This window comes from Populus alba, chromosome 4, assembly GCF_005239225.2.
Source record: "Populus alba chromosome 4, ASM523922v2, whole genome shotgun sequence".
Taxonomy (NCBI): Eukaryota; Viridiplantae; Streptophyta; class Magnoliopsida; order Malpighiales; family Salicaceae; genus Populus; species Populus alba.
The window spans coordinates 1,465,197-1,488,956 of NC_133287.1; the positions used below are offsets into that span (position 1 = coordinate 1,465,197).

Genomic DNA, 23,760 nt, shown 5'->3' on the forward strand with positions numbered 1-23,760 from the left:
CTTCTTTTATACAAGGAAAACAAACCCTACTGCAAAGTTCAGAGAGCCAATCAACTTGCAAAACCTAACCTCACAATCACAGCTAGCACGGCAGCAACTTGACCACTTTCTCTATAAAAAGGCTAAAGACCTGATCCTTTCTCTTATAAAGACGCGCAACTATCAATATCAAGCCCCCAAAGAGGTCTGATGGAGTTGTTCATGTATCATCAACCTTCACCATGGTACTATCTCCTTAAAAACCCTGCCCCAGAAAACCATGTTAGTTGGTCTGAAACCCCCGAGTCTCACATTTACTCTGCTGACCTCCCTGGTACTTGACAACTTTCTTGAGTTTCCAATGAAGGAAGCTCATCAAGTTCTAATGAAGAATCAGACTGATCAGAATCTTCTCCAAGAGACATCAACCATTAACTGATATTTACAATTCTTGTCATGTTATTTTCTTTTCAGATGAACCTCATAATTTTGAAGAGACAGTAAGGAAGAAAGAATGGAGGAACGATATGAATGAGAAAATGATAAGTATTGAAAAAAAAATCAAATATGAGAGTTAGTTGATCTCAAAAAAATAATGATTAAGAAAGTAGGCTTAAAATGAGTGTTCAAGATCAAATATAATGAAGATAGCAGTATACAGAAACATAAGGCTAGAATTGTTGAAAAAATCTATTCACAGCAGCCTATAGTTGATTTTTTTGAGACTTTCGCACCTGAAATCAAAATTGTCCTTACTTTGGTTGCACTATTACATTTGCAGGTTTTACAACTTGATGTTAAGTCAGCATTCTTTAATAGAGAATTGCAGGAAGAAGTTTCTGTTGAGTAGCCTTCAAGATATGAATTAAAAGAAGAAAAAAGATAAAATTTATAGACTTTATAAAGCTTTTTATGGATTAAAACAGGCAGTAAGGACATGGAACATCAAAACTAATTTTTTATTTCCATCAGAATAGATTTGAAAAAAATCAATATGAACCATCACTTTATATAAAGAAAAAAAGATGAGATTTTCTAATGGCTTGTTTCTATGTTGATGATCTAATATATGCAGGAACAAACAAAGATATGGTTGCAAAATTCAAGAATATTAGGATGAATGAATATGAAATGTTAGATCTTGGATTGATGAGATATTTTTTTGGCATTGAAGTGAAGCAATCTCCAGGAGAAATTTTCATTTCTCAAGAAAAGTATGTTGCAGATTTTCTCAAGAAATTCAACATGTCAGAATGTAAACCAGCAAGTACTTCTATGACAGTAAATGAGAAGTTGCAGTAGAATGATAGTGCTGCTAAGATGGATTTGAAGATGTTTTGAAGTCTTGTTGGTTCTTTGACTTATCTTACAAATACAAGACCTAATATAGTGCTTCCACTTCCAGTAAGTATAATTTCTAGATTTATAGAAGAACCAAGCACACTTCATCTTGCAGCAGCGAAAAAGATGCTGTGATATCTTCAGGGGACAAAGGATCATGTACAAGAAACAAAAAGATAATAGGCTAATCGGGTTTACAGGAGCTATGATGATAAAAAAAGTATATCTAGTTATATATTATGTTTGAGAACAAATATAATTTATTGGTGTTATAGGAAGTAAAGTTCTTTAGCTTTGTCATATGCTGAGGCAAATGAAGCAATTTGTTGAACACTATGGTTGAGAGGAATCCTTTCTGATATGTAGCAAAATGTCCATAATCCTACTATTATGTTTATGTGATAACATGTCAACAATTATAATGACTAAGAATCCAGTTTTTCATGCTAGATCAAAACATATAGAGTTAAGGTATCATCTTATTTGAAACATGGTCAGCAAGGAAGAGATAAGACTAAAATTTATCAATATAAATTTCTCTTTTTTCTTGTCCCTTTGAAGATTACATAATTTCATTGGTTTTGCTCAAATTGGCAAGTGAATCGAAATTAAGTATCCAGCAAGCTAACTCATGACCCCATTAATCTAGAGTCTGGGTCAAACCAGGTTTTAATAAAAATACAAGAAAAATTCACTTGGTATAATTTAATAAAAAATCCAACTTGATCTACAACCAATAAGCCTAGGAAAACTCCTTTTTTTTTTTTTTCAAAATTTTGTCGTTTTAACTTTCTTATAAATAAAAAAAAAATTAAATTGAATTAATTTAGATAACTCAGTTCAATCTATTTTATCCAGAGACTTGTCCATATCAGCGTTTCATGCCTGGTTTAAAAACCATGTTGATTTTTTGCCAGACCCTTATGCGCTTAGCTTCATGATAAATTCTGATTAATTATAAAGAAACGTAGATAAGAAAGCATCTTATGAGATTTCTCCTAATATATGTCCCTGGCATAAATAAATCAAGATAATTAACATAGTTTTGCAATTTGTCTCGTGGTTTTTGATCCGTCGCAGCGTTTTTATGGCATCTACGAGGCACTTGCAGGAGTAGAACAGTGCTGTGTTCTAGTTCCAAATTCATGTCCTCTGCCCTAGAAGTAGGGAGGGAGGAAAAAACAAAGACAATTAGTGATCAAATATTCACTACAGTTTATCAGTAAAGAAAATCAACTTCATCTCAAATCTGCACACCTCTCAACACACTCTTTACTTTACTAAGAACCTTTGAAATTGAGACACAATGAGATCAGAAGATCTCCAAGCTCAAGCATGCACAGATAAATTACAAGGCAATAGAAGAACGCCTAAAAACATGGCCCTGGAACAGCTCCAGAATGTTGCATTTTCCATACCTTGAAGGGCAACTACAAGTGCCACTATAAAAATTTACTAGAAATACAACAGGCTTAAATTGTATCCGAGTTTGACTACCAAAGTTTTCTATTTATCAGTTTCAAAAGTTCGACGGCCTCCCGTAATCTTCTTTCCATGTTGTCCCTCACTGCCATGCCGCGAGGTTTCCTGCACAAAGATAGGTTGTATTGAACTTAGCTATCTTTTGCTTATTGTGATAACATGTTTTTTCTATAAAATTAACCAAAAACTAGGTTTTTTTCCCTATAAAAATCATTGCAGTTTCAGTTACACTCATCTCAAGTATAATTGTAAGGGAATAGAGTTCTGAATGCCAGCAACTTACTTCTTCTCGAAGTTTGCCTTCCTTGTTAATTCTTCCACAAGACTGTGTAGCCTCTTTATAATGGGTGGTTTCCTCAGCACCATTTCAACGCCTTTTTGATGTGAACAGATCTTCTTCATAACCTCAGAAGCAATGAAATATCCTTCCTCCTTGTTCCTGGACAACATTAGTTAAAAGACACTTTGTTCATACATAGCAATAAAAACATACCATTGACTTCTAATCAGAACATAACAAAATAACCTGAGCAACTGCCAAAGAATTATTTCTACCACTCCTTGACTGTCAATAAGCACTTCAATCAAATGTGGATAACGGGCAAGATTCCGGAGAACTGAGAGTGCATGCTTTAAAACCTCCTGGTCAGGCATGCTTTGACTGACTGAGCGAATCAGCTTCAGTAAGTTGTCAATTGCCCCAGCAGCCACAAGTTTCTCACAACATTTTTGAGAGTGTTCTGTAGTCATATCTGGCAAAAAAAAAAAAAAAACTTGGAATAAATATACAAAATGAAACCTTCTTTCAAGAAGTTTATGGTTGACTCATTATTTCAACTAAAAAGACAAATGGATATGTATGCTCACTCAATAAATTGAAGATTCAATAACAGATCATGAACTGCGTAAGATGGCATGGAGATGCATTAGTTTTCATGCCAACACAAGCTAGTGAAAGCAAGTGTCTTTGCATCTTGTCCAATCATGTCATGATAATGTCGAACCAACAAGTACTTGCTTCAGGAAAGATGAGTGTTTTTTATGCAGGCTACAATAATTCCACAACCACCATTTGATTCCCATGCTACTTCCCAGTAAAGCATGGATAACACTATCTAAACATTCACACTTCTAAAAGATCTGAGACATAAGAAAAATCTTACCCAAAGTTGCACAAGTGTGAAGAATTCCACTAACACTTTTCATGCTTGATAATTCTGAAAGAGCCACTATGAGCCTGTTAATAATACGCATGCTGTCATCCACATTTTTAGCAGAATTTTGCATTCTCAGGCGCAAATCCAGGAGCTGCCCTCTAGCATTTTTACGTGCAAGGAAACCTTTCCAGTGCGACTGTTGAATTTACAAATGCCAGTTAGCCTAGAAATTATGTACCTTTCCAGTGCAACTGTTGAATGTCAGTTAGCCTAGAAATATGTTCCAAGGAAAATATTGAATCATATATGGGGCAGATAATATAAATGCCAACTCAGGAATATAATTGGGCTGACTAGAGGAGACCGATGCATAGAGAAAGGTGCCAAAGCTAAAACAATTCCAACTTCCAAGGCTTCAGGGAAGCAACTAATTCACCTTTGATCCGGGAAAATATAAACCCATGACAGAGAAAGTGGAGAGAAAGCAGTGTGTCAAATTTAAGTAAACGCCATGTGACCAAGACATGGATTCATATAGAAAATTGTATTTATCCAAGTCATACATGAACGACTACTAAATTCAGGGGCGAAAAAGTTTTCAATTTTGTAATCACTTGGAAATATTTTAATCAGATATCCAGTTATAACGAACCAGCTTTATTACCATGGAAATGCAACATAGAAAAATAATAGCAGAGATCTATTAGTCTTACTTGAACCACTACAACGCGCTGCCTCTCTCTAGAGGCCTTTTTCCTGCCAATCCAACCTCGAACATGAGACTGTACGAGGATTGCTGATTTTGCTCTATGCTTCAGCAATAAAACACCTCTCCACCACCTTTGCAGCTTCAGAATAGAAGACATCACTATTTTCAATTCCAAACTCTGCAAGCAGACTCTTGAGGTTTGCATTTTGCAATAACTGGCAGTAGCTCTATGAAAGTGAGAAGCCCCTGCATCAGTCCGATGCCAGATATTCTTAAGATAACTAAACTCGAACCATATTTCAATAATGCAGTGAGCTTGTATGAAATAAAATGTGCTAGCAACTAAAGTTCAGAAGAAATTTTCACAAACCTAATAGCCTATTTCGAGTAATCTCCCCTCTGACAAACCCCTGAATCTCTATAGCAGCTTGTTTACAGCAATGAAACACCTTCCAGCAGTTCGAACATCGAACAGCACTTTGGATTTTTAACACTGCTTCTCTCTGAAACAAAAAGATACTGTTTATTAGCCAAAAACAGCTGTGTCAAACGTAATCTAGAAGCAGGCCAATTTCAGCTAAATTTACAGGCTCACTGACTTCACGAGTAGCCAAGATTACATAACAGCCAACTGTATAAAGTGATTGGTCTGAGACAAAGGTCTACTGACACAATTACCAGAGAATACCAAGACTTCAAAGAAAGAACTAAAAAAAAAAACACAAACAGAATAAAGGACAAAAGAGAAACATAAGCATTTTGCAGTTAAGTTGGGAGTACACCACGTCTAGTTAGATAGGACCATGCAGAGGAAGTTTGTTTTCTATATGCATAGTTAAGGCAACCATGTAGAGGAAATTTTGTTTTAATCACACCAATATGTAACCAACCAACAATTCAAGGGCAAGCAAATGGTTTGAACTTACACTCAATCAGATATTCTGGTAAATGTGCAAGCCATTTCCTGTAAAAAGTAAAAGCAGAACTCAAAAGAAGTCACAGTCTTACTTGGAGAGCAACACATTGCCTCTCTCTAGAGGCCATTTGCCTGCCAATCCAACCTCGAATATGAGCTTGTATAACAATTGCAGACTTTGTTCTGAGTTTAAGAAATAGAATGCCTCTCCACCACCTTTGTAGCTTCAAAGCTGAAGACATCATTACTTTCAGTTTCAAGCTCTGAAAGCAGACTCCTGAGGTTAGAAAATTTCCGTAACTAGCAATGCCTCCAGAAAAGTGAGAAGACCCTGTAACAATCAGATGCAAAATCTATTGAAAGCCAAGCAAGCTAAACTTGATAAGCAATTCAGAAATGAACAAGCAGTTAATCAAAGAAAAGATGCAGGCATTTAAACTTTGGGAGAAGACTTTCACAAAATACCTAACAGCCTATTCCGAGTAGTATGTCCCCTGACAAACCGTTGAATTTCAATCGTAGCATCTTTGCAAGACTTAAATGCTGTCCTGCAGTTTAAACATCGAATAGCACTTTGAATCTGTGTTGCTGCTTGTTTTTGGAACAAAAAGTCCCTCCTTATTAGCCAAGCCCGGCAGCATCTCTGGATTCATTCAAACATAATGGAACTTAAAATATATAAATGAAATTTTTTTTTTACTTCAGGTAAAGTTTGTCTAGAGGATAAAGCAGTGATATTTCATGGAAAATGCTTTAAGGTTGGAGCTGTAGTGAAATCATCCCCAAAACACCCAGCTTTTCCAACACCACAGTAAGTAAAGCAAATTCTACCCAGTAGAAAAACTTCACCATCTTGCTGAATTCAGATAGCACATAGAAGCAAGAAATGCACATGTAGTGCCTTACAAGTTGCTATATACAAGTGAATTTCATTCAGACAAATCAACAAAATAAACAAGTATTTATCTAGATGCAAGTAGGTGTTACAGGAATTCAACAATTATGAAAACCTTTGCCACTTCTGATAGGCAGCAGAATTAGTACTTAACCTAAGAGTTATCACCCACATACAGATCATTTACTCGTGATAAAAAGAACAAAGAAACTGAGTATAGGTATATTTATGCAAAATAAATACAACACTAAAACTAAATACCAAGAAACTCATTTTCGCAATCTCCCCCTTCAACCCTCAAGTGGCATTTAAATTAGTTATTTTGTCAGTAAAGTAAATGGACCAACACAAAAGCTAAATCCTATAAGTTTAAGGATTCTACATGCATTATTTATCAATTCATAAATGCATGTAACTCATATTTTGATGCAAAAAAATGTGCATACAGGAATACAATAGGCAGAGATAGCTTACTTGAAGCACACCAACGAGATACCGATGTCTTCCCACTTTTCTCCTTACAATCCATCCTAGAACACAAGACTGAATAACAATGGCTGACTTTTTAGCAATACTAAATTGTTGAAAAGCCCTCCGACATCTTAAGCATCTATAATTACTTTGAATTTTCATTATAGCTTGCTTCTGGATTAAAAATGTCCTTCTCAACAGCCAACCTTGGAAATGACTTTGAATTTTAGTAGCAGCAAGCTGCTGTTCGCGGATGGACCTGGAAATTATAGTCTTTGAAGAAAGCTGAACTGTTAGACCATCAAATTGGCACGTCGATGAAGCCTTTTCTAATTGAACATCCTTATACCTAGACCTTGCTGCCCAACCACGAATGAATTTCTGAACAGAAATGGCAGCATTGACTATATCAAGAGTGGATACATCAAGATTACTAACACAATCACTTTTATGTCTTTGTCTGATCCAAATCCTCGTGGCTTTCTGAATAAGCATAACATCTCTTCGTAGCTTGACAAATCTATGCCGGTCAACAATGAACTTAACATATCTCCCTAGGTTTTCGTCCTGGCTCCACCTTTCTGCATGATTAACCAAACAAAAAAGCACGTGAGTAACTAAACAGAATTTGCAGGGATTCATACAAATGAACTGGTGAATAGAAGTAGGTACCACATCTATAATCCTGAACCGTGACACTACTGAATTTTAAAAGGAATGGTCTCTTCATCACCATTAACCAAGCCCGAATAGCAGTTTGCAAAAAGGAAGCCGCTCTTCTCATCTTCAAAAAGTTATGGCGTTCAACCGATCTCCTAAAATACGATTGTATTACTTTTGCAGCATTTTCTGAAACAGTGTTGATTGTTAGTCAAAAAGAAGAAATTAGTGATCAAAGATTATGGTACAAGGCAAAGAAGTGATGCGCTACTTCTAATACACTTAGATAATCAATCCACGAAAAGATGATTTCCATAAAAGGAAAAATTTACACCTATTTAAATTGTTGCCTCTAAAAACGGAAATTAATTGAACAACATGGCAGTTCATAACAAATTTGCAAACAAGAAGAAACTACAAACTTTAATAAAGATCATATCAAACAACTTAAACAGAACAACTATTGCAACTTGAAATACAGGTGCGCTTTTCAATTGAAAAGAAAACTCAATGAGAATACCTCTTTGAATGATGATTCCCAGATTGCTAGTTGAGTTGCACTCCAAAACAGAAGTACCAGGTTGTGTGATGAATTTGTTGTTTCGTTCCGCCATATCTTGCCACCAAGCCTTAATAGCCCTAAACTTTCTAGCAGCATCTGCATAAACAAGTTCAAATAATAGATAAAAAAAAAAAAAGCTTTAAAACCAATATTCTCGTTTCCATTCCTACAACTGCATGTGAATGGTGCAAGCATTTTATCATTTTAGGTTTAAATCCTTTCTTTTAGTCTCATTCCAGGTAAATATATCTCGTTCATCATAAGCCATACATATTGTTCTCATATATGAAACAAATTTAATGAAAGGTAATGCTCATCCCTTTCTTTCCCATTCGAAATGGGACCCAAGAGGTAAAAGTTGTATAAACCCTTTGAAAACTTCGGTGCTTTTGAATTAAGTACACATTTGAAAACATTTAGTAATAAGAGGAAAAGGAAAGAGAATATTTACATAATGACAAGAAACACCAAAAAGAGATTTACTACTAAATTAAAGGTGGGAACCTTCTGTACTGGAGCCATCTATTATGTCTTGATCCAGCTCTGCTTCTAAACTTAAAGAACACCTACCAACGCTTGAAGTTCTCCTCTCTTGACAATCACAACAAAATAGTTTATGGAAATTCAGTTGATCCTATCAAACAGAAAAGAATTATTAAAATATATCCCAAGAGTGTTGCCTCAGTCATTATCCAGCAAAAGAATTCTAGCTTTACCATGATTTTCTTTACGGTTAGTTGTGATGAGAGGAACACCAATAAAATTACCACACTTCGATAATTAATTGCGCCACTATGTTCAAGAATGTCACTGATATGAAGAACCTGTAAATACAATACATAAAGTCATACAGATAACTTCTGACAAAAGTTCAAACATGTATATCTCTAATCAAGAAACAAGGTCACATGTTGACACTATAAAAGGCCAATTTCTCAGCCACCGACAAGCTGATCTAATCAAATTTACAGGTCATTTAAAAAGTACAAAACTTTTTTCTCAAGATGTCCTTTAAATATGCCATGCCTTAAAAACCAACAACTTCAACACGTCCAAATGTTTTACTTATTGTTTCTCAAGTTGACATGCCTTAAAACATATAAATGGATTGCCAGCTGTTGGTTAAACGTTATGCATGTAGACAGATAGTTTATGATCTTTACCTCAGGAAAATTCCACAGTAATGTAGTCAGCTTCTGTGACAATAAGAAATTGTGGACTGAATCTGTATAATCAATAGCTGACATAAGTGATTCTTCTCTTCTACTTTCATGAGGATCCTGTGAAAAAAGATGAAGTGAAAATAAAACATGAGAAAGAAGAATTTGTGTAGCTTGAAAACCAATAAAACTGCAAGACATGCCGTACCTTCGGAGAATGAGAACAAGTAAGTTCTTTACGGAAATAATAGTCAAGCAAACACCATATGGCTTTACCGTCAACCAACGAAGCAAAATTATCAATTTTATAATCATATTTTCCACAAACTGCCTGCAGAAACAATTTCAATGGCCATGAAGCAAGTAAAACTACCAAATGAGCATTAGCAAGTCAGAAAAAAATTGATAAAATCTACATGTTTCTGCTGGCAAAACAAAAAAGGAAAAGACCTGACATGAATAAGTGATCTCAAGAAGTGAGAGGAGGAGGGTGGGGGGGGGGGGGGGTCCATGCATAGACGTAGTGGCATATATTCTATATAGCAGCCATACCTGAATCCAACTCAAAAGCAACTCCAAAGGAGAGGAACCAGGACTGATGTTAGCGGAGTCCTATGCAATAGAAAACAATGAGAGCAACATAAATATACAGCGGCTATGAAAATGACTTGAGAAAAAGATGAAAAGAAATACAGAAAGCACAAGTGAAAGAAATCTCAGCTACCTCTTTAAAGTTCAAAGCTAGAAAGAGAGCGACTTTATGTAACATTTAATAAGCAAGAGGAAACTGATCTGATTGAAGCATACCATGTTAACTCCATGAATTTTCAAAATTTCATTTGCTAAGGTTGTTTTGTTGAGCAGAAGAGGCAACTGTGGAATTTGATTACAAGTTATAACCAGTCAACAACCTTAATCACTCCTAATATATTGAAAATTACAATTCCAAAATCAAAGACTTTGTGAAATAGGAAAAACCCAACAAACCTGCAAGTGAACAAACATGTTCCAGAGCAAAGAAACAGTTAGTTCCATATCTCCATTAGCAACATCGTCTTCCAAGATTGTCATTCCATCTTCATCTTGCAATGTTACACCAGCACGCTTTAGATATTGCAGGGCAAGGCCACAATTTGCTAAATTTCTCTTGCGGGTATCTGATGGAACTACCATTTTCTGCCACATAACAAGCCCTACTAAGTAAGACAAATAATGTTCAATAATTACAAAGAGTCGTCTTCCTAATGAACAAGAAAGGGGAAAAAAGGGCCAACCATTAGAATAGAGGAATCATTTTGTAAGAGCTGGATGGCTCTACAAAGCCTCACTCCATCTTGAAGCTCCGCAAATAAATCTGTCACTCTGAAGTCATACTCAACGAGGGAACACTGCCAAAAGAAATTTTTGTTGGTAAATTAACCTATTAAAGACATAACATTGTTCATAAAATTGAACTTTGAGATGTTATTATCAATGCAGAGTGTCTAGCCCCTTTTTTAACTTTGAACAGAGATTTAAAATGATGATGATACAACACTAGCCTTTTTATCCTGAAAAAACACACATGCAAGTGCTAATAAACCAGTTATTACGAGGACTGAACTACATACCTGTTGATAAGATACTTTGTAACCTATGATCACTAGATGTGCAAGAAGATTCCCTTCTCCATGCATTACCTCCGATGATAAGAAATCTAGGGATAAAAGTCATTCTATAATGAATAGGATGTAGTTATAACTCAATCTGTAAACAACCAAAATAAAGAACTTCAAAAATTACCATTAATCATTTGACGGCTAGACTTTATACTAGACTGCACAACGAACAGAAGAGGTGAACCCCCATCTACTCCATCAATTCCATACTTTAAAGAAAGACCACTCTGCAATTTAGCTCTATCTAGAATAAGAACAAGCAGCAAAAACCTCTTCAATATAACATTTCCCAAGGACTCATAGTAACCTGGTCTATATAACCCTTCAACCTTCCTGTTATAAGCATAAGTTTTTGCTAGTCCAGTATGTGAAAGAAATTGTTTCTCTATCACCATCTTCAAGAATGATATTTCTTGATCAGAATCAATATCTCCACTGGGCAACAAGGAATCGCCACCAAGAATAATTTGTAATCCAATTCGAAGCCAAACTGGATTATAGCACATGAGAATTCGCATGGCTTTCTCCTTCATGCCAAAATCTGTTACAATAGGACAATGTGGCTTCATTTTCAACCTCCCTTCATCTATAGTCTGTAAAATGAATAAAAATATTCAATTCTCTGCATCGAAAACAACAGTTCCTTGACTAAAATCACAATAAAACACATCAGTTTGCCCAGGCAAGTCCAACAAAACAAAATATCTCCTTTCACTACCCCTACATTTTAAGTAAAATGGCACTAAATACATTAATTTGTACTAATCAAATTGAACAAAAGAAACCGATGCAACTACTTTCTTAAACCAAATCACAATAAAGCAAATAAATTTCCCAAAGCAAAACCACCAAAACAGATTGTTCTAAGCTATAGCAACTTTAATTTTCCACTACCATGTTCAGTAACAACACAAAATTCCTTCATATTAAATACTAACTTAAAATACATGATTTTTCTTAATCAAGTTTTTTTAAAAATACAATTCCATTACGTTACCAATTATTTTTCCTAACAAAACTTTCATTAAAACACATAATTTAACCAATATTTTCCCTTGTCAAATACAACAAAACCCACAATTATCAAGCAACTAGTTATAACAATTCAACAACTAAAACGAGATTTAAACAAAACGCATAATCTTCACCTAATCAACCAATAAAACCCACAATTATTCCGCAATCGAAATCCCAATTAAAAAAACATAACTCCCTGAAATCAATCAAACAAACAAAACTCGCAAAAAATTAAGAGAACCCCACAATTTTACAAACCTTAACAACAAGAACCATAGCATCAAAAACTTCCTTACAACATCCCAAACTCAAATAAACCCTCATTCTCTCCATCAAATCCTCCACACTACACACTTCCTTCAATCCCTCCTTCAATTTTCCATACCTCTTAAAATTCAACACGTCACCATCCCCACCACCACCCCCTCCTCCTTGCCACGTCACATCCCTACACCTCTTCGGACTCCTCCACGTATCACCCACCCCGGCTGCCCCGCCTTCCCTCTTCCCCAACCCCACCACAACACTGGGCCCAACCACCGCATTCTGGGTGAAATTACAAGAGCACCCACAAGCACTAGGGTTTTCGAACAGGAAATTAAGCCAAGTAGTGAGAGATTTCGACAGTGTTTTCAGCGCCTGTTCTTTCCTAATCTGTGCCTTTCTTGATGACTGTGACTGCTCGATCTCGAACGCCTTCAGCCTTCTCCGGGCCGTGGTTGAAGCGGGCTTGGGCCTGGACTGGCCTGATAAGGAAGGACGGAAGGAGGAGGAGGACATTGGGGTTCGTTTTGAAGCAGTGAAGAATTGAGAGCTCGGAGAAGTAAATTTGGAGAGATTTGGAGGGCGTTTTGGGGTTTTGAAATTCGATACGTCTTTGAACGGCTGGGGATACGGTGACGGACATGGATATTGCTCGTTGCCTTCCATTGGCTGTGATTTCTAGACAGAGAAAGAGAGTTTTTTTCTCGTAGTTAGAGAGAGAGAGATTTTGAGAGAGAAGTGAGAGGGGGAGAGAGGTCTGGTTATGTTGGTTTTTGAATTTTGAAATGGGAGAGGAGGGAGGGGAGTTTACGAAAATGGGCTTGGAGAGCGGGAGCGGAGGTTTGAGATTTGAATTTGAGTAGGGGTATTAAGGGAAGACAAGATGCGAATCCAATGCAGACGTTAAGGGAAAAAGGGAAACCTAAATTTAGTGCTTAATGTTTACTCAATTTATCAATTGAGTACTAAACGTTTTTTATTTTTTCAATTTTGCTCCAATTGTAATCCATAGATGACAATGCTATTTCCTTATTCTTATAAATTTAACGGTAGTTAAAGATTAAAAAACTTTAAATTAGCCTCTCAAGTTTTTTTTTTTTTTTTTAATTTCATCTTTCAACACTAGGTTGGTTGATAATTAAGCTTCATAATTTGTTACCGTTTGTTTTGTATTGAGTTATTTCAATCTCATGATTGGGTTGAGATTTTAACAAGTTAACCCGTGTTAACTCAAATTGTTTTTTGAATATTTTTTTAATTGATTTTTTTCAGTTTCTTCCTTCAGCATTAGGTTTATTAGGAATTAAGTTTCATAATTTATTTTGATTTGTTTTTTATATTAGATTTATTATGATCTCATGACTTAGTATGCAAATTAACAAGTTAGCATAGGTTGATCCAAATTATTCAAATATGTTATTATCTCAATGTTTATTTAAAAAAATCTCATCTTAAATGTTTATTTTAAATCAAATTATATTTTTAAAGGTTATTTTGGTTGCTTTTGAGCCCGCAAGGTAATCAAGTCACATAAAATCAATTTCCATGTGATTTTAATTTTTTTTCTACTAGAAAAAACATTAGTAATGCCAAGATATTTTTTTACTTTAATTTTTTTATCTCACCCGCAGTATAGCAAGATCCAATTATTCAATAATTAACTAAACATCTAAAAGAACTAATTCCCTTAGCTAGCATCATTATTCATATGAATTGTAAAATTGCTCCTCAATAATTTATTTATTTTCATTTTCATCTTTTTTTATATAAAAAAAAATTATCCTTAGATTTTGTTTTATTTAATTCTTTCCTGATATAATTTCATGAGATAAAGTTTTAAATTGTAGTAGAAAATAAAATTAAAAGATAGAATAATACATTGTAAATCATGTAGAAAATACATGGCCAATGTTTTTAGAATTTTTATTTTGGTCTAAAAGTTTATTTTATTTATTTTTATAGTCTTTGAGTTTGAGAAAAGAGAAAAAAACTTGTTGAAAAGTGGTAAAAAAAATAGAAAAAATTATCTATTAACCACATTTTAGCAAAATATATATATATATATATATATATATTTGTCAATAGATTTATTTTTTCGAGAAGAATTTAATGAAGTTAATTTTTTAAAAATATAACAAAAAAAATAGATTAAGTTTTATTTGGTTTATTTTAATTCAATTAATTTTTATATTTTAAAGTGATTTTAGAATACGTGGGGGTTATCAAGAGCTTTTTTAAGATGTGCATTAAAGTGAACTGAGTTAAAATTGAGTTTTTGGAATATGAAAATATGTACCTTTTGTGATAATTATTGGAGGCGGCTGGAAAAATACCAATCGCCTTCCCTTGTAGACAACTTGTGCTCGCATTGAAAAGAGGAAAATACAAAAGGGGACAGAGACATTATGGTTCACATAATTAATATTGGGATGAGATTATTACATCTTACATCGTTAGATGCTTTTGGGAGTGTTTTTTAAAAGTATTTTAAAAAAATTTTGAAAATTTTTTATTTTTTATTTTACTTTAAATTAATATATTTTTTGATGTTTTCGAACCATTTTGATATACTGATCTCAAAAATAATTTTTAAAAATAAAAAATATATTATTAGCATGTTTTTCTAAGTGAAAAGCACTTTGAAAAAGTAACAACAACCATGCTTCCGAACATCATGTTAATACTCTCTGTTCTCAAAGGGCTCACTATGTTGTTTTGTTGATTATTGTAAAATCTCTACGCACTTTCAGTGATTCCTGTGTCCACCTGTATAATACATAGACTATGTATCGTTTCTGATTTCTAAAGTTTCTCAATGAGTAATAATTTGAAAATAGTTGACTGTCTTGCAACATTATGTACATGAGAGCTACACCAGAAAGGAAAGAAGATCCATGCACCTGTAGCAGTTTCCACCTCTGCCTTCGCTGCAGCCAGTTCACTATCGGTTGCCACTTGAGGTGGTCTCTAACCCCGTCTGATGCAAGGACAATGAACTGGTCCTTGGAAATTACTCGGTGATAAGAGATGTTTGCTAATGCGATTATGCCACCTTTTTTAGTACAGAATCTCCAAAAGCTCGAGACATTGCTAAGCCTAGAGAATCTTCATGAGGTGTAGCCAGACTCGATGGATGTACTAAGGGTGGGTTGATAACCCACAGCAGAGGGCATTCTACCCAATAAGACAGATACTTCGGATCCTGCTTGGACGAAACGAAAGATATTGTCGATAAATAAAAGTACGTCTTGTTCATTAACATCTCGGAAATATTCCGCCATAGTTAGGGCAGTCAAACCAACTCTCATACGAGCTCCCGGTGGTTCGTTCATCTGACCATAAACTAGAGCCACTTTTGATTCTGCAATATTTTCTTCATTAATTACTCCGGATTCTTTCATTTTCATGTAAAGATCGTTTCCTTCACGAGTACGTTCACCTACTCCGCCAAATACGGATACACCCCCATGAGCTTTCGCAATGTTGTTGATTAACCCCATGAGCTCTTCCTCTAGTTCAAGTACTCTGCCATTACATTTTCTTATTCTTTCTGCTTCGCCTGGATTATAAGAGGATCCAATTTAAAAAATGAGTTGCATATGATCATGAAAAATTGTTGTAATTCTGCCTTTGACTTGAGAAGAAAGGATTTCTTACTTGGTATTCCAGGCTTCAAATCTGTAGTTAATTGAATAGGCACGATTCCATTCTTATCATTGATTCTGCCCAACGCTAGCTAGCTGCTCTCAAGTCTCAATCCAAGACTTGCTATAATAAGATCGTCACCTGTTTTCATGAGCCCAGCTCGTGGGTTTGATGATTTAAGGATTAGGGTGGCTAGAGCGGCAGCTTCTGGTGGTTGTTGAGGTGGTGGAGCGAGGTTGGTTGTGGTGATCGTAAAGGGATAGGGTTTTAGCGGCTGTGATTTTTCGAGAGTTGCAAGAAGTAAAGAACAAGCATGTACCATAAAATTCAATCACTCATACTGATGACATAACTTCCATAAACACAATCTTAATTCGTACAAATTGCGCAAACGAATAAAAAAAAAAAGAGTACAAGGTCCGTCCTGAAACACAGCAGGACAAGATCGATGAGACTGGTAACCAATAAGTGGCTATTTTCTTCTATATAGAAAGTAGAACAGAGATATCATGGTGAAGACAACTCCTTCCAGCAATATAAACTGACCAGATGATCAGGATCGATCGTGTGCTCGTTTAGTGAAGCCATCTACTCTTGTGAGGAAGGCAAGGCCAAGATGTCCGGATCTTGTTGGAAGTGAAGCATATCAATTTCCTTTAAGGTCATCCATGCCTCAATTCCATCTCCAAATTTGTCGTCCTTCAGAATACTAACATCTATAGGAAAATTCATTGCACTCATCCATGCAGGCTTTCCCCAGCCAAAGTTTGCTTCCTCCATACCCAGCCTACACCAGCTTGAGAACTTGAATGTATCTACTTCCCCCTTGTTCAATTCTTCAAACAACTCTTTATGGTACTTGGTTACCATTGAAAACACATCGTCGCTGTTTACTGCATTTGCGCAATCTGAAATGGCTTTCCTCTTAGCATCCCTCAGCAGACTCGCAATGTCACTCAACTCTAACCTATTGCTCTCACCATTTGCATTGAATCTAGAAATGAAAGGCATATACATGTTCCCACAAGCATTTTCAGGTAAAGGCATATTCACCTTTCCTCTCAGCGTCATTATCTGGCGCACTGATGATGCTCTCAGGTGTCCGTGCTGTGCTTTAACTGAACCAATGAGAGCCTTCCATATAAGTGCTGTGACCACCTCCAAGCGCGAATGATGGCACTTGACTCCTGAATCGGTGCCACCACCAATTTTAGATTTCAGCTTGTCTATGGCTTCCTTGTTAAACACAAATACTTTTGTGACAATCTTAGGTTGAACTTTTGGTAATGCTGGTGGAAAATTGAGACGTAAATCTCTTTGTGGGAAGAGAAATGGGCAATCAAATCTTGGACGACGAACCTGATCACTTATCCCGCGTTCTCGGAATGTTGTAGCCCATGCATTGATGAACGTGGAGATTGTTGGTATATCAGCTAACCTGTGCGAAGTGAGCAAGCCGATCGCTAAACCTCCACACTTAAACTTGTTGATTTGGATGGCTAATAAACGACCAGTGTCTGATGCAGTTACACAAGGAACAAAATGATCCAGCAGATCAAGATTGCTATTGGGGTCTTGTTGGATAATTTGTGTGAGGTCTACCCCATCAACTTTGGCTTCCAGGAACTCCACCCCTTCATCATTACAATCAACTGAGAGATTATCTTCGATGTATCTTCCTGCTAGAGGGTAAAAGAGGGTTAATATTTCGGACAAAGATTTCTCTAGATCTTCGATGTTATTGACATGGTGGTTGTTAGGATAGTAGAAGATATTGGGTACATTCAGTGAAGGAGCAAGCTGATCGAGAAATGATATGTTCAGATTCTGAAGGTGAGGAGGAGTTTGAACCGATGGTTTTATTAGCTTTCTAGATATGAGCTGAACCTCCATTGCCAGCTTGCTGTATTTCGCCTCGATCGTTGCCTTTCCCCCTTTTAATAGCTACGTACTGAGATGGTAGGTGGGTTTTGAATCATGGAAGCTGAGTAGGAACTTCAAAGTTTGATGAAGTGATCAAACTAATCTCTTAGATTATTTGTTTATTGTTTCCATGTATTTCCTTTGACTTGATTTGGTATAGAACTTATGTATGCTTGTGTAAGAAGAAAATCTAACAGATTCATTTATGAACCAGTGAAATACAATAAGTTAAGTCTAAGATTTTGTGCTAACAGATTCATTTATTTTCAGCTTTATTGTTGTTTTAAGGCCACGATATCCTCAGATTCATTTATTTTCAGCTTAATTTTAGATTTTGTGCCTAATTTTCTTTTTCTTTTTCTTTTTTTAATCTAGGATTCTAATTTTTCTACTTTGTAAAGTTCAGTTTTTTTCACCTATTTAAGAAGTTATAAAATTTATCAGAGAGGCATAATATACGTCCGAGATAATTATTCAGAAATAAAATACAAATCCATCTACCCCATTTGAACTTCGCTGTTGCAATTCCCAGTCAATCATAAAGAAAGTTCAACAATGCGTCAATTTTGAAAACCCAAATTGGAAACGGAAACGAGAGATGAAGACAAGTTCGACGCGTCAATTTTGCAAGAACCCTGTTTCCGGTATTTTCTTTATTCTTCTGAAAACAGCAAGAGTGACTGACTTTATCCTGAAAGTGTAATGATGATGTGGCGTCATCAAGAGGTGTGGTGTGGTGGCAAAGAGCTTGAGATCTGCACAGCAAGTCTCGAATTCGAGTCAGGACATGCATCTCTTGTACAAGTCTGGAACAGTCGAGGTTTTACTTGCTTACCTAGACCCATAAAATATGTTTTCTGGAAGATGAGGTTTCTTCAAATAAAAAAAAAATAATAATAATGCGGCATTTGCAGAAGGGTTTGGACACTGATATGGCTATCTTTATTTTCCTTGCATGCCAACACAGTGTCTTCGTCTTCATCTGTGGACACTGATATGGCTATCTTTATTTTCCTTGCATGCCAACACATGCAGTGTCTTCGTCTTCATCTGTGGACACTGATATGGCTATCTTTATTTTCCTTGCATGCCAACACAGTGTCTTCGTCTTCATCTGTGGACACTTTAATTGTTCTGTTCATCATAAAGGAAGATGCTGGGAGGTTGGCTCCAGCCTCCACTTTTGACCTCTGTATATCAAACAAATTATATGGGACTGTGACCGGAAATGAGAGGGCCTATATGGCAAAGAATTGGCTACCTCCATTCTCAATTATTGGCAATACTTAATTAACATTACTGTAACTTTGATGTTAATTGCTGCCCAGAGGCAAGCATATCTTTTGTTTCACCTCAGCAAGTTCTTTTTTTAGTTACAGTAATGTTAATTAAGTATTGTCAATAGATAGGTAGGCATGCGATTTTCGAGATTTTTTTAGGGATTATTTCAACTTACATCATTGGATGATTTAATACTCTTATAATGACACTATGTAATTTTCATATTTCTTATAATCCGTATACATAGAAATGGGTTTTTTTTATTTTATTTTATTTTATTAAAGGCAAGTAAATATATCTGATAAAAAATATATAAAGCTGGAGAACCATCAAGTTTAGGGTCTTTTATTTTTAAAATTTTTGATTTCATAATTTAAAGGATTCAATCTATGTATTAGTTTGTTAGTTGGACTCAAACAAACTCGATTAATATCTAAATTATAGGTTTGTAGAAAAACAAAAAGTCCATTTTTCTAGGCTTTGTGGATTGGAGACTGGCAGGTTAGAATTTTGAGAAATTCTAACCAATCGGTCAATCGGTTGGTTTAAACCAGCTGACTGATTGGTTTGTGTAATGGTCAACTAGTTGACCCTGCAATAGTAGTTAATCGGGTCTATTAGGTTCACTTGGTTTAGGTTATGTTCGGAATCAATCAAGTGAATCAGTTCAGCTTTATTATTATGATTTGGTCTCTAAGTCTAAGGTTTTTATATTTTATATTATGTTGCTATGAGTTATTTTTTAGTGTTTTCTATATCTGTTACAGGTTTTATTTACGTTACTCCTATTAAGTCTTAGAAATCTTTAATCGTTTTTATTTTATTTTATTTTTTGAGTGAGTGGAATCATTTCTATTATGTATTACACTCTATTATATATATATATATATATATATATATATATATATATAGGAGGCCAATACATGCACTACTGATACCATAATTACCAGCTAGAAAATAAATATCATGTACACACAAGCTAATAACTCAAAGAAATTATCATCTATTTTAGTTGAAGTTTATACTCAAAGAAATTTATCAAAGCTTGCTGTACAAGCTACCGAACCTCGAACAAAGGGAGCTTGTTCATGGGAACCGTGAATCCCATACCCAACTGTTGTTTCCTGGTTTCTATGCTCGATCATGTGTGTCTTTCCCTTTTGTTTATTTTTCTTTTTCAATTTTTTCTTTATTTTTAATTTAACCCTTGATCTTTTAATTCTGCCATATTCAGTCAATTTTGGATTGATTTTTCAAAAATTCTTTCAAGTAAGCCCTGGATCACATTCATAATCATCCTTCAATGTTGAGACCTTTTACACTTTAGCTCTTGTATGTTTAATTTGTGTAATTTTTTTCTTCAATTAGGCTCCTAATGGAATTAATATGGTCATGTTCCTGCGCATGTTTCATTTTGATCCTTGATCTTTGGATTATCTTAATTTTGATCAAATATTTTGACTCTAAATCTCAATCTTCCTTTTCAATTGAGCTCTTAATCGAACCAATTAGATCCTCAAATTTCAACAGCCCTTCCATTTTGTTCTTTGGTCCTTTAGGTTTTTTAATTTTGGTCAAATTGACTCTAAATTTTAAATTTATCTTCAATTAAGCCTCTAATTGAGTTAATTGAAATTCCAAACTTTTCCATCTCTTTTATTGTGGTCATTGACTTCTAAATTTAGCCAATTTTTCCTTTAATTCAAAATTTTCTCCTCAGTTAGGCTCTCAACTAAAATAATAGGACTTCAAATTTTAATTTTCTATCTTTTTCATTTTGATCTTTGATCTTTTATTTCTTTAAATTATGATTAATTTCAACACTTTCTTCAATTAAACCCCAAATTGCATACCCACATAACTTTTTGATCAACTACAAAATAAATTCTTATCCAGTTTCAACTTGGAGTTATATTTTATTTTTAAAATTCCACATCATCGCAATGTTTTTTTCTTCAAAATTCTATATATTTTGTCTGAAATTCTGTTAGTATATACCAATAAAATAATTCTGTTGGTATATACCGACGGTTTTACCGATCGATTTACATCCATTAATAAATATCACCGTAAATTATCAACAAAAAAATTTCATTGGTAATTATGTTGGTTTTAATCAAATTTCTAGTAGTGTGTTTAAGATGTTTAATAAGCTAGATTTATTGGCTAATTAAGCAAGCATTGAGAAGAGTTGTTTTGTGCAATTTGCTTCCTTGTCCACGAGAAGTTTATTGAATGTTTCTAAATAATTAGAGTTTTTGGTTTAGATAATCTCATTGTTGATATTTTAAATTGTTTGATGTATATTCATAGTCAGATTTTAATAATAAATATTTTAAAAGTATTTTTTATTAAAAATAAATCAAAATAATTTTCTTCATATTTTTTTTTTTTTTTAACAGCACCATAATAAAATCATCGAATAACTTGTTTAGAATCAAATTATGAGTGGAATTTAATTCAATTTCATATAAGAATTGAATTGAATTAATAATATATTATAATTCTTAAATCCCGTAATTGAATTTAATTTAAACACACATGGAGATGATGAATTGAATTAGCTATTTTGCTTTTAATTTAAAAATAAATTTGATACAAAATCAACAAAATAGATAAAACGTGGATATGCATATCATTGGATTCACCGAATCAAGTCATTTTATTTTTTTTAGTTTTTCCTGAATTTGAAGTCCACTACGGCTCTGATATTTTCAAGAACTGAAGACATTAACGAGAAATGAAGACAAGTTCAATGCATCAATCTTGCAAGAACCCTACTTTGTAGTATTTCTGATATTTTCATTATTATTCTGAAGACAGCGAGAGTGACTGATTTTGCCTGATGGGATCGTAACAGGGAATGGCAGGACCAGTGGGCCAGGACAAAGAATTTCCAAAAAGAAGATAAAATACTTAATTAACATTACTGTAACTTTGATGTTGATGCCCGGCCAATCCTAAGCCAAGCAATTTTGTCTTATTGATATGGATAAAGGAAGCGTTTGGGAACAGTATCCAATTTTGTCTTATTGATATAGATAAAAGAAGCATTTTGGGAATACACGTTGAAACCGTGCTCCCACAAAATTTAAAATTTTTTTTATTAAAATTTAATATAGTTTATATATTTTAGATCATTTTGATATGTTGAAAAAATAATTTTTAAAAAATTAAAAAAATATCATTAACATGTATTTTAGCATGAAAAGTTATTTAAAAAGCAACTATTACCACATTGCCAAACATACTTAAAATAGCATGGAAAAATCATAGTCACACACAAAAAAGATAAAATTAGTTAAATTATGCATTTATTATTGATTTTTTTGTAATGTAATTTATTTTTATAAGAGATTTACAGCTCTTTAAATAGATAAAAAAAAATAAATTTTATAAATAATAAAAATGAAAATTTTAAGCCAAATAAAAAAGTCAATATAAAATTCAAAATTAAGTTACAAATAGGAAAGAAAAAGAAAAACAACAAAATTGATTAAAACATCATCTTTCAAACCTAATTTAAGAGGCTTTGACATGAACGAAAATAACACAAGAAATACTTCAATAACAAGCAACATAAAATTTCGCTAATAAAATCATCATCCAAAAATTCTAATTTTTTTACTAAATATTTATTTTTATATAATATATTGAAATACAAATTAAATAACTTAGTAGGGAATATTAATACACCTTTATCTTGTCATAAACGGTATCATTGAATTCTCAATGATATTTACTTTAATGAAGAAGATAGCTCCTTTACTCATGTCTTTAAAATGGATTCTGAATTTTGGCTATGAATTCATCATCATTTTCTTCACAATTCTCCAATCTTTTCTTTTTTTATCTTTATTAATTAATTGGATAATTCTTCAACTTGCCTTTATAATTTTATTATTACTAGTTGAATGATTAATTCTGTCTCTGTAAAACAAGAGATGACTCTCTTCTTTTCTCGTGATGGGTACATCAATGACTTTAGGATACATTTGTGAGATGGCTCTCTCCTTTTCACTTCTTGGTACACTAAAGTATTTGGGATACAACCTAATTTCTTCGTTCTTTGTTTCAGTGTTAGTGAATGAATTGATGGCTGATTTGACATGTTTGTTTTTATGTTTTTAAAAGTATTTTTAAAAAATTAATTTTTTTAATATTTTATTAATTTCAAATTAATATGTTTTTAGTGTTTTCAAATCATTTTGATGTGTTGATTTTAAAAATAATTTTTTTTAAAAAAAATATTAATATTTATTTTAACATAAAAAATTATTTAAAAAATAACCACAATCACACTTCACTGTAATACTCTAAAACAAGTTGAGAAAGTACTATTACTTCCCATATTTTTTTATCCTTTATTGATTAGGAATATTTTAAAAATAATTATGTAATAGAATCATATAATTATAATAATTTTATAATTTTTCATACAAAACATTTTTGTTTATGAGCTTTATCTTTATTTTAAATTTATAAATCAAATATTAGATTTATTAATATAATATTATATAAATATTAAAAATAAATTAAATATTTACTAATAATAAACATATATTTATATAAATATAATTTCCAACCGATTAACTATAATTATATTAAAGTAACAACCCATCAACCCATATAAGTGCGCT

The 23,760-nt window shown here is 33.7% G+C and overlaps 2 protein-coding genes across 2 annotated transcripts; both read right to left on the reverse strand.

Moving 5' to 3' along the window:
- Nucleotides 1-2,591: 2,591 nt before the first annotated feature.
- Nucleotides 2,592-13,032, reverse strand: LOC118059291 (uncharacterized). The gene is made up of 22 exons (XM_035072131.2): nt 12,266-13,032; nt 11,115-11,583; nt 10,943-11,028; nt 10,607-10,720; nt 10,320-10,508; nt 10,140-10,205; nt 9,885-9,944; nt 9,541-9,663; nt 9,336-9,452; nt 8,889-8,996; nt 8,677-8,806; nt 8,131-8,268; nt 7,623-7,799; nt 6,954-7,531; nt 6,050-6,227; nt 5,677-5,915; nt 5,039-5,171; nt 4,673-4,914; nt 3,966-4,155; nt 3,329-3,554; nt 3,086-3,241; nt 2,592-2,907 (listed from the first exon to the last, which is right to left on the reverse strand). Exons 1-22 carry the CDS (start codon nt 12,935-12,937, stop codon nt 2,814-2,816), a joined length of 4,485 nt encoding a protein of 1,494 aa, XP_034928022.1. The 5' UTR covers nt 12,938-13,032; the 3' UTR covers nt 2,592-2,813.
- A 3,472-nt stretch (nt 13,033-16,504) lies between these two features.
- On the reverse strand, nt 16,505-17,809 carry LOC140955505 (acetyl-CoA-benzylalcohol acetyltransferase-like). The gene has a single exon (XM_073408680.1). It carries the CDS (start codon nt 17,807-17,809, stop codon nt 16,505-16,507), a length of 1,305 nt encoding a protein of 434 aa, XP_073264781.1.
- Nucleotides 17,810-23,760: the final 5,951 nt, after the last annotated feature.

Coding starts and splice junctions, on each gene's coding strand:
- LOC118059291 (XM_035072131.2), bottom strand. CDS start 12,937: ATGGAAGGCAACGAGCAATATCCATGTCCGTCACCGTATCCCCAGCCG. Junction 10,721..10,942: donor ACAAAGTATCTTATCAACAG/GTATGTAGTTCA, acceptor TTCTTTTGGCAG/TGTTCCCTCGTTGAGTATGA. Junction 2,908..3,085: donor AAGGCAAACTTCGAGAAGAA/GTAAGTTGCTGG, acceptor ATCTTTGTGCAG/GAAACCTCGCGGCATGGCAG.
- LOC140955505 (XM_073408680.1), bottom strand. CDS start 17,809: ATGGAGGTTCAGCTCATATCTAGAAAGCTAATAAAACCATCGGTTCAA.